A 14,430-nucleotide genomic window follows, 5' to 3' on the forward strand; every position below is an offset into this window, starting at 1 on the left:
ACTTATACATAAGCTGACTTTTCAATACGTAAACAAACTTTTCAGTAAAAGCACAATCAGCACTGGATTAACTTACTTCAAGAAAAAAGTTAACCAGGTATGGATCTTGTTTCAACTTTGAACATACTGTGCAGAGAAACTGGATTTCTTCATTTTCTGTAGGTGTTGCAAGAACTTCACCACAGAGTCTTATTAATTTCTGTTGGGAAAAAATGAAGGAAATAGTATTTTATAATCAGATTTAAAAGTAATAATTCCTACTGATACTTTAGATGTCCTTAAAATAAGAAAACAAATGTATTTAATTATCAAACAGAATGTATTTTCAAATGTTCCATTATTGAAATTAATCCAATACCTGTACAGGTCTGTATACATTTATGTGTGGAAGAAGAGGTTGCTGTATTCTTCCCAGAAGTTTAGTATAAAAAGATAAAACCTGCTGTTTCATGCTTGGAGGACACTAGGAACAAAAATAAACAAAAATTAAAATTATATGGAAACTGATGAAAATAATTATTTTCACTATTTAAGTTTTTTGTATGTGTAGTTTTACTTGATAAGCTTCTGATATTACAGAAAGCTTTATTTTTTAACTTGTAGTATTGAGCTCTTCTGAATCCTATATTGATTGAAAGGTGGTAACAAATACTTAACAGATTAAAAATTACACAGAGTAAATATGAAGTTAATTTTGTAACAAACAGAACAACACATTTTATAATAAACACAATTACAGTATTTAAGAAAACTGAATCTTCATAATACACCTTACAGAGCAGGATCAAACAAGTAGCACCTGTTGGAAATATCTTAAAATAAATTTATGTTACCTATGATTGTTGATCCCCATGAAGTGTAGCTTTGTTAAAGATTCCCACCAGCTGCTATGTACTTGCCCATGTGGAATCTGAATCACATTTTCCCACCTGAATTGATCTCTGCCCAGACCTTTTTTTGTACATCATACCAGCATTTTAAACTAACAATGATACCTGAACCCTGTGCATAGGCATGGTTGCATCAGTTATATGGAAAGCAACCAATATGGTTTAGGTATGACTTATTGAAAATGTAATTAGCATTTGTGGCCCTAAAACCTAAAACTTTTTTCCAGTATCTATCTCACACATTTGGGGGGGGGGGGAGTACAATTAAAGCAACATCACAGAAAGGATGGTGATTTGCTTTTAAAGCTGTGCTGCACAGTTTTGATGAGATTTACAATTCAGATCAATCACAAATTTATAATTTCAGTAAAGACTAACATAAACTGGGTAATACAAAAATAGGATTGAATAACTCAGGAAAAACTAATTCAGAGTTCAATGGTTTTCAATCTGCCTAACTTCTGGGACTTTTACATATGTCATCATTTTCATGTTTCTAACTTTCAGTACTAACACCTTCCTAACACATCATTTCTTGTTCAACAAGACTGGCAGAACATGAAATTTTAACATATGTTAAACATATATAATTACATCCAATCATAAAATCTGCCCTTTATTGATAAAACCTGATAAACTTACATCAGCCTTGCCCAAAGTGTATAAAGTTTCCAAGATTTTGTGATGTAGCAGATATTCCATACAGGGACCTGTTTCCCCAAATTCCCTTTCATTTTCTTCTTGAACCAAAATGTCCAACATCTGCTCCAGATGTGATGGAATATTGGTATCAGTCACAGGAGCTTTGTCATCTACAGAAAGCATTTACATTAAGATCCAGTTAGCAAATATTATTTTTATTTATGTTTAAATTTTCTCATGTGATAGAAGAAATAGACAAGGCAAATATATCTATTATTGTTACTAACCACTGAAATTGGTTTATATCTCTTACAATTAGCTTCCTATTAAATAAAATTGTTGATGATATTTTGGTACAAAATAGTCAAGAAAACTCTTGCAAAAAGTGCTTGGGAAAAAGTCAGTTATATATCCTCATCTTCCCTTTAAACCTATTTTCTAATGTTAAATATCAATATGAAATATATTCAATGTATGAATAAAAGCAAACAAAATTTATACTACTGGTGTAAAAAAATTATGTGAAGCCTAAGTGGTATTTATCTCTATTTATCTCAGAATGCTAAAAGCAATGGAGATACAATTTCATCTAAGGAAATGGTTACATTATAAATAAACCAATGGAAAGTTTGCTGCATTTCCCCTTATGCAACTTTCTACAAATAAATGGTATTTCAAGGTAAAGAAAGTCAAAGTCACAGGAATAATTTGCAACAGCTGAACTTCTGGATGTCTAACATTACAAATGTATTTTAGAAATGTTGTCAAGTACACCATCCAGAGGTCATCAATTTGATTCACCTTTATTTTATTACTTCTTGGATCGGATTCTGGATATGCTTCCTATCCATTGTATATGCTTCCTATCCACTGAATTGCTGAAGGGCAATACATTGAAGAAGATTATTTTAGATCACTACTTTCTAAGTGACAACAAAGTATTTTATCTTACCTGATGTTTCTATGTAATAATGGGTAATTGCTTTCCAATGGTAAACAAAGTCCTCTTGCAATGGAAGGGAAGGTGCAAGCTGAAGAAATACAAAAAGACATTTTCTTCAAAATATGTATTTTATATTCCTCCAATAATCTCTGCAATTTACTTATGAAGTTGTCACAAAATATACTTGACAGCTACACTGTTCAACAAGACAATGATATAAAATCAGCTTTCATTAAATCAGGTGATATAATTCTTTAAAAATGATCCATTGACCTATGTGTATTATCTTTTACTTAATTACTTTTACTTATAAAATATCTTCTGATTTTATTTAGGGAAAAGCTAAAAGAAAAAATTAGAACAAAATAAAAGCAATATGAAAAGAGATTATCAAGACTTACGATCTTTGGTTCAGTGACCATTTGAAGTTTTTTCAACAGTGTTGAAAAAAAATGGATTTATGGCTGGTCCCATGATTACAAGTACCCAATTTATTGGAAGGGTGCTTCAACTCCATATACCTGCCTATTTCCCTTCCACCATCTCTGCCTTTCTGGTATCCTGCAGTCTATCATTTACCCCTTCATACCCACTCTGTTTGCAGCTGCCCTTTGCTTATCTTCTTCACCCTGCTAGTGGGTGAAGGAGGATCCAGATGCTGGAGAAGATAAAATCTTGAGATATATGCTGTAAGGTCATCAGGGCAAAGGAACTCGTTTGTTGAAGAGAGTTAACTAGGCCTGGCCATGGAGAAGGTAATTGGGCAGCATGGCCTCTCCAATGCCTGGCAAAGCAGACAATCAGGCGGCAGTTCTCCAGATGAAGATGGAAGCTGTTTGACAAGCGCTGTTTGGAATGGTGGCAATACTGGAAGAAGTGGAGAGATTAGAGTTTCTGGACTATATAATACACACTGTGTAGCTTGTGCTGCACATATTCCTGAAAAAGTGGCCTGCCAGGATGTCCATTTACAAAGGTGCCGAGGCAGTGCCATAAATGCTGTTGGCATTGGGACATTTAAGAGTGGCATCCAGAGCCAACAGTTCTTCAGGACCCTGATGGTGGCAGATGGGTCCGAGCCTGACTGTTCCTGCCTTGATCAAAGCTTAAAAGCCTATGCCTGCAATACACCCTCCCCTCCATGGCTGCGACTGTAATATTGCCTCTGCCATATATGCCGAAGAATTGTTTTTACAAGGCTACCCATTCCACAATCTTTCTGGCCAATGAGGAGATGAACATGATGCAAGCGCTTAGCCATTTAACTTTTAATGTATTGAAAATCTTAAGTGTCTTAAGATCTTTTTCTGATCGGCTAAGCCAATCACTTTTTCTCTATTTTATCACGTGGCTCACCTTCCTTCCCCAGACCTTACCTAGTGCCTTTCTTAGTTGATATTGAACAGAAAATTATTTATTTAACTGAAAATACATGCCAAGTTCACAAACATTTGTCTGCATATTCCATTCTTATATCACTGTATTTTATTTCAACTAAAAACACTGTTTAATTTAGTATAATTTCCTCCTACACCCAATCTTAAGTACTATAATAAATATGATCTGAAATCATCATTACCTCATGATTTTGCTTTCCTTAAATTGTTGTTAGTAATTAGTTTCCTGGTTTGACTTTAATAGGAAACAAATTCTCAACTACAATGGCTAAGATCTTACTTTCTGGAAATCAAACCATACCAATTATGTTATGGTATAGTTATAGATATGCCTCTATAGTTTTTCTCACTTGTTTTTGCACTCTACGTCAGGGGTTGCCAACCTTTTGAACCTCAGGGACCACCAAACTCATAATTTTAAATCCCAGGGACCACTAATATGAATTTTGACTGATGGTGGCTTGCTGACGTTGGTGGTAGAGGGAGGGAGGGAGAGAGAGAAAGAGATCTGATCTAACCTCTCTCTCTTCCTCTCCCTCTCCCCCCTCCTCTCTCTCTCTCACGCACACACACAAAAACACACAGAGGCAGGGGCATTCAAATTTCTTAACAACTGGTTCTGTGGGTGTGACCTAATTGATGGGTGCGGCTTGGTGATCATGTGACTAGCTGGACATGGCTTGTATGTAAATATTATAAATATTTATGTAAATATTGAATTTTTTATACAAAAATAGAGCAACTTTTACCCAAAATCAGGCAAAGCAGAAAGGCATATTGAGTTGTTCACAGAATCACAGATTCATTCAGAGATCTATCTTTCTGGCATCGGTTACCTGAGTCTGTCACATAAAATTTGCTTGCAAGTAAACTCATAACATTTGCTAGCAAGCAAACTCACAAAATTAACTCACAACACACCATGTATGTAAATATTGATTTTTTTTATTAAAAAAGAGAAACTTTTACCCAAAATCAGGCAAAGCAGGCAGGCAGATTGAGTTGCTCACAGAATCACAGATTCAGAGTTCTATCTATCTGCCATCGGCTACCGGAGTCTGCACTAACAAATAGAAGCTTCAGTCCTAAGGAAGGTTAAAAGCAGAGCCGAAGATTTAAAGATTAGCTAGAAAGCAAGAAACCCAATCGTTTCCTGCTTTCTAGCAAACCTAAATCTCCCGGCACAGCAGAACAGCTGATAGTCGGGGGGAACAAAAGGAAAAATAGCAACTTAGCAGGAAAATTTGCCAGGTAAGGAGTGGGCAGGAAGGGTTCCTGCGGGCTATGTGGGCGGCGCAACCTTTGTGTTCCCACACAGCCTGGATTAATTACTTTGGGGGTGCTCTGGAGGTGACATTTCTCTGCCATCAAATTTTTCTCATGGAATACAAGTGGGCCATGGCCCACCGTTGGCGACCACTGCCCTACATTATGGGTTGTTGTTTTTGTGTGTGTGATTGGCAATACTACTATAGCAGCCATTCCTTCAATGGGGGGAGGGAGTCCATTTGTGACTTATTCAATACCAGTATCATTTTATCAAAATCTGAAATACCAAAAATGTCCAATAGTCCATATTGTTGTGGCTTTTCTGGCTTAGCATATGTGAACCAGGCTAGTGATTTTTTTTAATCTTTTATTTTTAAAAACAAACATACACCTACAAAACATAAAAACATAAAACCATCTTCCATTTTATATAGTGTGTCAGTTAGTTACATACCTTTTGTGCTATCATTTTGTAGTCATTTACTCACAATTTATATCAGTCTTCACATTGTCGAACTAACATATGCTTGTATATTTATCAGTTATTAATCATCCATGACTAAACTATTTATTCCATCATTTTATACGAGATGTTCCAAGTTTTATCTTAAATTTGTGTTATACTTTCAACCAGTGATTATATATATATTTATATTATGTTTTATATCAGTCTGTTAAATTTCAATCACAAAATTATCTAGTCTATTACATTACCATGCCTTTTTATCCAACCATTGATAAAACAAATCCCTATCATATAAAATTGCTTGTCTTCTTGTTCTCTAATTTCAAATGTCAGTTTACTCATTTCAGCACAGTCCATAATTTTTTTGATAACTTCCTCTTCCATAGCTATTTTGTCATTTTTCCAGTTCTTCACAAATACAATTCTAGCCACTGTTAAAACATTTACAATCAAATATTTCAGTTCTTTATTGTATATGTCCGGTATGACTCCCAATAAAAAGATCTCTGGTTTAAAGTCTATATGTTGTTTTATCATTTTTTCCAACCATGTGTGGATTTTAGTCCAATATTTCTTCGTGTCCGAACATGTCCACCACATATGGTAATATGAACCAGGTATTTGATGACATTTCCAGCATTTATCCAATTTATTCTTAAACATTCTCGCAAGTCTCGTCAGGGGAAAGTGCCACCTGTAAAACATCTTGTACAAATTTTTTTTATATGCAGTTGACATTGTCATTTTATAATTTTGAGGCCACAATTTTTGCCATTTTTCTAAATCAATCCCATATACAAAAATTTTTCCCCAAGCAATCATTGTTTCTTTGACTTGTTCCTCCTCCAATTTAAATTATAATAGATGTCCATAAAGTTTTTTAATTACCTTTTCATCAGTACCCATCAAAATTTTATCTAAATCAGTCAACTTGTTGTAAATACCTTCTGCTTTAGAGTCTTTATCAAACCTAGATTGTATTTGCATATATGAAAACCAATTCATTTTTACACCTTGTTCTTCCAACGCTTGCATAGATTTAAGTTCACCCTTTTCATTCAATATTTCCCCATATCTAACTGTTTGTTCCTTTTTATATATTATTGGATAAGAAAAAGCTTCAATAGTTGATATCCATGTTGGAATTTTTAAGTAATATTATCTTTTTATCTTTCCCAGTTCAAAAACAATGCCTCACGAATATAATGTCTTCTGAAATACCCCTGTGTTTTAGTTCCCTTATACCAGAGAAAGGCATGCCATCCCAGCAGCAAGTCATGGCCTTCTAAAGTCAATAATCTACTGTTCCTTAGTGTTATCCATTCCTTTACCCACATCAAACTTGTCGCCTGGTAATATGGCTCCCAATTGGGCAAGGCAAACCCTCTTCTTATTCTTGCACCTTGTAACAGTTTTAATTTTATTCTTGCTTTTTAACCCTGCCAAATATATTTCAACACAATTCTATTTAAATCTTCAAAAAACTCTTTTTCTAATCGAATAGAAATTGTCTGGAATAAATATAAAACTCTAGGCAATATATTCCACTTAATTGTGGATATTCTCCCAATCAATGATAGTTGCAGTTTTTCCCATTTCATCAAATCTGTCGCAATCTGCTGTTTGATTTTAACATAGTTATCTTCCTTCAGCATAGTTCATTCTCCATTCACCATCACCTTTGCAGTTTGTTCATGGTATATTGTTTCAATGGCTTGGATAAATTTCTTACCAAAGCCCATTTGTATCAGTTGCAGTAAAATAAATCACCAACTCACATTGCCAAAGGCTTTTTGGGCATCTAGAAACATCAAGGTCATTTGCTTCTCAGGGTGTGCAGAGTATCCAAAATGATTCTCACATTGTCTTTGATTTGTCTCTTTGGCAGAAATCCATTTTGATCAGTATGAATAAAATTATTTAAGTATCTTTTTAGTCTTTCTGCCAAAATTGATGCAAAGATTTTATACAGATTTCAATAAAGATATAGGTCTATAATTTTTAACTTGCTGTAGGTCTGTACCTTCCTTCGGTATAAGTGTAATGTATGCTTCTGACCATGTTTTTGGTATTCATTTCTTTCACATAACTTCATTCATAACTTCTAAAAGATGAAAATTCAATATTTCCTGAAAAGTCTTGTAAAATTCTGCTGGCAAACCATCTGGACCTGGTGCTTTCCCAGCATTCTGTTTTTTTAAGACTTCTGTTAGTTCCATCATTGTTATATTTCCTTCTAACATTGTTTCAATGTTTTTGGGTATCTGCGGTAGGTCCGCTTTCTGTAGATATTGCTTAACTTTTTCTTCTTGAATATTCTCTTGAAAGTACAGTTTTCCGTAGTAATCTTGTATAATTTTTTTCTTTTCTTCATTTCCATAGCAAACCTGTCCTTCTTTATTTATCAATTGGCTAATTCTTCTTGCTTCTCTTTCCTTTCTCAGTTTATAAGCTAGCCATCTAACTGGTTTATTTGCATCTTCAAAGTAATTCTGTTTAGCATTTTTAATTTTTTGTGCTAATTCCTCTTTTTCCATTAATCCCATTTTATGTTTAATTATATCCATTTTATTTTTAATGTCTTTTTTTTGTGGGAACATCTGTAAATCTTTTTCCAGTCTTTTATAGTCATCCTCTAATGTCTTAAATGTCTTTTTCTGTTTTTTGTTTCTTCTCCTAGTATAATCTATTATCAAGCCTCTTGTGTAGGCCTTCATCATGTCCCAGAGATTCTGTAAAGATATATCCTCTTTTCTATTTTCTTTGAAGAAGAAAACAAGTTCTTTCTCTATTTTCTGTTTAAAGTCTTTTTACCTCTTGTAAGCAGATTATATCAAATTTTAAATTTTTCTAATTTATGAAACCAGCTAGTGATTTTAATGAACCACAAAACTAAATTTTGAGAAAATAGTTGACTCTGAATGAACACAAAAAGTTGTGTATAAAAGTTGTGTACATAAAAGTATGTAAAACTTTGTAAATTCAGCAAGTACTTATATGAGAAACCCATACTATTTAATAATTTGAGGTTTACTGGTGTGATAAAAAAACACCTGTTAATGGGATTGATGCTCTAAATCAATCATTTCTACAAAAATTCTTTTGGGGCTTACTTTGTAAAAACATAAAATAAACCAATCTATTTAACAATTTATGGAGCATAAATTGTATTTACTATTCACTGAGCTATGTATATACAATGTATATGATCTGGACAATAAAGAACACTATTGCCTACTGCAAGTATTATCAGACAGTTCTAATACACCAGAGTTTCTAAATAATGCATGTTTGATTTAACACAGGAATATTAAACTCAAGGCCCAGGGCCAGATCCGGCCTGTGATATGGTTAGATCTGGCCCTTGAGGCTGCCCTGTAAACAGTGAAGGACCAACCCCCAGTACATCAGCCCTGGCCCAGGTCGGCCGGGCACTGATCTAAAACTTGATGCAGCCACCTGGACCTGAATGTGGTCAGCCTTAGATCCATGGGCCCGCCCTGGAGTCAGTGAGGGATTGTCACCATCCCATGGAGTCAATGGATCCCCTCCAGCCCCATCCAGGCCACCACAGACGTCCCTGATGTGAGCAACGTTGAACTGACCACAACACTCCAGCCATGCCCTCCTCCGGGGTCCCAAGATCAACCCCAACCCTGATGCGGCCCTCAATAAAATCACTTTTGACACCCCTGACTTAACAGGTTAATGCAAGTAAAATAAATATACACAAATTACAAATGTGTGAATAAATGGCCTGAATTTTCAGGATGTGAATATCAAAGTAGTGTATAGCAAGATCCTGAATCTATGGGAACTGTAAAGTTATATTCCAGGTCCTACAATTATCCTCTTTTCCTGAAAACTTCATTTATCTTCCTTCCACAGCTATTATCTGTATACTTGGTGGCTATCCCTGGGTCAGACTGATAGTGCTTCAGTCTTCTTCATATTGAATTTTTTTGGCTGGTGATATACAGAAATGCCCCATTTTCACCTTTGGATCATATTAGTTTTTCTGCTCTCTACTGTTCTTTTATGAACTAAGAGTAGGAGATTCTTGAACACAGCACCAGACATTACTTGCAATAAGTAAATTGCATGCAGTCTTTTGCAGCACTAACATTTGCGGCACAACTGAAAATTCCACCACGAGAACACATTGTGAATGAATGTTCGTATGTAACCACAACAATCCATCTGTCATTCTTTGCTTTCCTAAAGTAACAAAGTCAAAACTAATGATACATTAAAAGCATTACATATTCTAAGGTTTGATCTCTATCAATCGCAGATATGAGAAACCATGGATAACCTGCAGTTACTCAGGGCACATAAATGGACTCAAATGAATTCTTAAATACGTGTGGTATCCAAACAGAAAAATGCTCTACAGCATTAAGTGTATTGAACAATGAGTCATGTTGTAACCTTAGAGTAAGAGGTAAATTTATAATTTATAATCAGAAGCTATTTCTTTTCATCTTTTTTCTCCCTTCCTTGTAGTTTTAGCTTTCCCTTTGATTTCTTTTTTTCCTCCTCCATACATTTGATTAATTTGAACTTAGTTTTTATCTTTTTTAAAACTTTAAAAATTATAAATATATTATAAATAAAATTTTGTTTATAAAAAAAAGTATAAATATAAAAATATTACATATAAACATATACAAAAAGGAATTAATTCTGCATGCAACATAAACATCATGCTTCAGCATTAATCTAGATACTGCTAGTTCTTGTAGCAGAAATAATTCCTTGATCTATATAATCTACTCACAGAAAGCATACTTATATTAATGTTGTGTGTGCGCATGTGACTTTATTATCACAATCAAACAGTATTCAAGGAAGCATTTCCTTTGCATAGGAATAGATGATGCTATGTGTTCAGCATAGATTAATTGCAGGAGTAACCTGTGTGGATCCTACTGACAAATTGTTAATGCATGTGGGTGTCACACAACTGTCCTTTATGTCAATTCATATTTCTTTAGAGGCCACTATACTTGAATCTATACTTTGTAAGATGATAGTAGTTCATACTCTGTTAGGAACCAGGCCGCACAGCTGTAGGTGAACAGCAGGTGAGCAAGAAAAACCGAAACCGTCCACCCCTAATCCATGGAAAAACCAGTTCCTGGTGTCAAAAAAACAGTTGGGGCTCACTGTTCTAGTATGCAATCTTAATCAAGAACTTGTTAGCAAAACGTCCTACTAAGTTTAATACAATTTCCTGGTTAAAGTTACAGTTAATTTCCATTGTCAATTTTTCAACGTGACAAGGATGCATTTCCACTTGTGCCAGTCTTTTATATGAAAAATATATGCTTATACGGTAAAAACTATTTTACTACTGTAGTAATATGCTGCTTTCATTCCAACCTTTAGCTTAGTTGACTCCTGTGATTAAATATGCCATCCAATAGAGCAACTAATGAATACCTTGGAAATTATATTCAAATACTGTTGTGTCTGTATCTACAAATATCAGAATCATGCAAGGTATGTTATTCCGTGACACACTGTGGAAGTAAAAATTGCACTTTAAAGAAATAGGACTGGAAGATCGTTGATGCTTTTCAACTTTGATGTTGAAGAAAACTCCTAAGAATATCATGGACAGCTAAAAAAATAAACTGACAGATAATTGAACAACTCAATCCAGAGTTCTTATTTGAGACCCAAATAACTAGGCTCAGTTATCCTACTTTGGACACATTATGCAAAGAGCCAACTCTCCAGAAATACTCTTATGCTGGGAAAGGTAGAAAGAAACTAAAGAAGAGGATGACCAGAAGCAAAATGGATAGACTTTCAAAATTACAGAGATAATGAGTATACCTTTGGAGACATGAACAAACAGATTAGAGATAGATCATCTTATAGAAATCTATGTGGTTACTAGAAGTTGAAAATGACTTGTTGGCACATAATGGATCCATCGATGATTAAAGTATATGAAGAAGCCAATGGTTCATAATCAAACAATACTCAAGCATAGCATAGTAGTGGTAGAGTCCTGAACCAATCTATGCTTCTGTCATCTTTTCAATTTCTATGCTGAATGTGCAACAGGGGACTTTGTCCCTTTCATGTCCAGCACAGAACTTGGATCGATCGTCAAAGTTCAAATAATCCTATTCCTGCCAAAAACCACCTAGGGTTTTATAAGCATATGTTATTAGGAGCCAGATGTGAGCCATCAAACTTCCTCATCTCTACACTTTTGCTCCCTAGGGGAACATCTTTAAAATGAAGGATCGGGTGATCTCATAGCAGATCAGGTCAGTCGACTCTTCAAAGCACATCCTGCACCAGAGGAACAAGGTCCTCCTCTGAAAATGAAAAACTCACATATAATACAAGCTATATTTTGTGGTAAGGTCTGTTCTGCTATTGTCCTGAAGGCTTCTGGTGATCCAAAAATAGCACTGCACCCATTTTAATTGTCTAATTGTCTTTTATTGCAAAACAAGTACCTTTTTATATACCAGAGCCTTTTATCTAGTTTTTATTTGGCTACACTTTTTTGTTTCAACATAAACATTTGCCTATTGGATTATCCCTCCCGTAGCCCAGGCCCAGAAGCATAATTGAAGAGAAATATAAAATATTTCAAATAAACGAACAAATAAAGAAGTGTCACTGAGCTATGTAGCCGAGTTCAACAGGGACTGGAAGAAAAAAAAAGGAAGCAAGAATTATATCGTCAAGTTCTTATATTCTACTTTGCCATCTGAAACCGGGTGTTTCCCCCCTCCTTCCCCCTCCCCCGTTCTTCCCCAACAGGAAAACATAAACAAGTTAAAATTATTAAGTGACCTGAGGCAGAAAGACGAAGACGGTTGGACAGGAGAGGGAAACCAAGAGTAGGCCCAGAAAAACAAGTTTTTTTCCCCCCGGCATAGGCCCGAGGTAAGCCCCGGCCTTGCGTGGTGGGCGCTTCCGGTAGCCTTACCGCTTCCACGGCGTGCTGCAGGATGGAGGTGAACTTGGAGAACATCTTGTCCCTGGACTGGAGCAGCCGCTGCCGGGAGGATCTGGAGAGCTCTTCGATCCGCCGCCTCCGCTCCAGGGTGAGGGCTGCATGCGGCTGACCGGACAGCGGGGATGGGATCGGTTAGCGAAGCAAGACGGGCTGCTTCCACCTTCTGCCTGCCGCAAGGAGACACCGTGGCACTGACGGGGGAGGACACCCACCCGCGCCGGGCTTCGGCGACGGAGCCCGGAAGCCGAGCGCTTTCGCCCGGCGTCGTTGCTTCTGCTCCCTCCCCTCTCAGGGGCCTTCTAAGAGCCGATACCTCCACGGCCGCCGCTGCCGCAGCGCCTTAGCCAGAAGCCGCTTAAGCAGCAAAACTTACGAGGGCTCGGAAAAACAAAGAACGACACAGCGCAGCTTCTTTCAGGTCCTCTTGCCGGAGCCAGAAATCAGGAGGCGTCTAGTAGCAGCACTTTCTCAGATTCGGTTTCATCGAAGTTTTCGTCAGTTGCAGCTCACTCCCCAAGACATCCTCTTTTCTCATTTGTGGGTGGCATTTAGGATTTCCTTCAGCAGAGTCTATATTTTAGTCCTTAAAACTGTGGCTTGCTTTCAAATTTCCCTTTACTACTTTCCAAGAGAAAGTACTGTTAACTGATGAAACAACTTTCTGTCCTCCCCCCCTCCCCACCCTTGTTTTGACTTGTATGTTTTACCTACGAATTTTATCTGTGTATGACAAGGATCCTTAAACAGAACACTGGTAATCCTTGATGTACAACCACAATTGATCCCCTGCTTTTGGTTGCTAAGAGAGATAGTTGTTAAGTGAATTTTGCCCCATGTTACCAATTTTCTTGCCACAGTTAAGTGTATCCTGCAGTTGTTAAGTTAGTAACATAATTGCTAAGTGAATCTGGTTCCTTATTGATGTTGCTTGTTAGAAGGTCACAAAAGGTGATATGACCCTGGGATACTGTAACCATCAGAAATATGAGTCACTTGCCATTTTGATCATGTTTTGATTATGGGAATACTGAATTTTGATCATGTTTTGATTATGGGAATACTGCAAAGGTCATAAATATGAAAAATGGTCATAAGTCACTTTTTTAGTCCTGTTGTAACTTTGAATGGTCACTAAATGAGCTGTTGTAAGTCAAAGACTATCTGTAATCATGGTAGATGAAAAACTTAAGTAGGGTTTGAATCTTGTTAGCACATGGAAGAATTTTATTGGCTAGATTGGGGAATAAATCACACACACACACACACACACACACAAAACCATATGGATGTGTCTAATGCAGACATCAGAGAATTAAACTCAACTTGAAGGAGTGTTTAAGGAAATGTGTGATAATCCCTAGGTTGATTAAAATGGAATAGATTTTTAGAAAAAACAAAACAGCAAGCAGGGGTTAGGACAATTTGATATGCTTCAGAGTGGGGGCCTCCAGCTTTGGTCAATGTGTGCTCTGTGTCTGTGTATTTCTGTATCAGATGGTTTTGGGTAATGCTTTTAGTTCTCACCCAGAACTAAATGTTGAAAATTTCCAGATGTAGGTGGGTCCTGACACCCACAGCTAAGGTTGAACCCATTGCTCCCTATCCCAATCTCCATAGCCTTGCGTGTATGCGGCTGTCATAACTTCAAAAACAGGTCATAAGTAGCTCTAAGGAATTCTGTCTTAACTTTGAACTGTCATTAAGTAACCAATTGTAAGTCAAAAACTATGTATACTTGCTTCTGTTAAGTGACAATTTTGATTCAATGGCTACTAAGTTTGTAGAAAGTGCAATAATTTTGACTGCAACAAATCTCCATGAATTATGAACTA

The 14,430-nt window shown here is 36.2% G+C and overlaps 1 protein-coding gene across 2 annotated transcripts in view; it reads right to left on the minus strand.

The window, feature by feature from the left end:
* Positions 1-14,430, minus strand: part of FHIP2A (FHF complex subunit HOOK interacting protein 2A) — a 37,305-nt gene extending 22,875 nt beyond the window's left edge. For both annotated transcript variants that reach the window (XM_026670232.2, XM_026670222.2), the window contains exons 1-5: positions 12,569-14,430; positions 2,485-2,563; positions 1,533-1,702; positions 359-463; positions 77-199 (exon numbers count right to left, since the gene is read on the minus strand). In XM_026670232.2, coding sequence (XP_026526017.1) covers positions 77-199; positions 359-463; positions 1,533-1,702; positions 2,485-2,563; positions 12,569-12,613 — 522 coding nt within the window. In that variant the 5' untranslated portion in view covers positions 12,614-14,430. The remainder of the gene's footprint in view (positions 1-76; positions 200-358; positions 464-1,532; positions 1,703-2,484; positions 2,564-12,568) is intronic.

The sequence above is a fragment of the Notechis scutatus genome, chromosome 4 (genome assembly GCF_049901735.1).
Source record: "Notechis scutatus isolate UNSWTSFEM ecotype Mainland chromosome 4, rNotScu1.2, whole genome shotgun sequence".
Lineage (NCBI taxonomy): Eukaryota > Metazoa > Chordata > Lepidosauria > Squamata > Elapidae > Notechis > Notechis scutatus.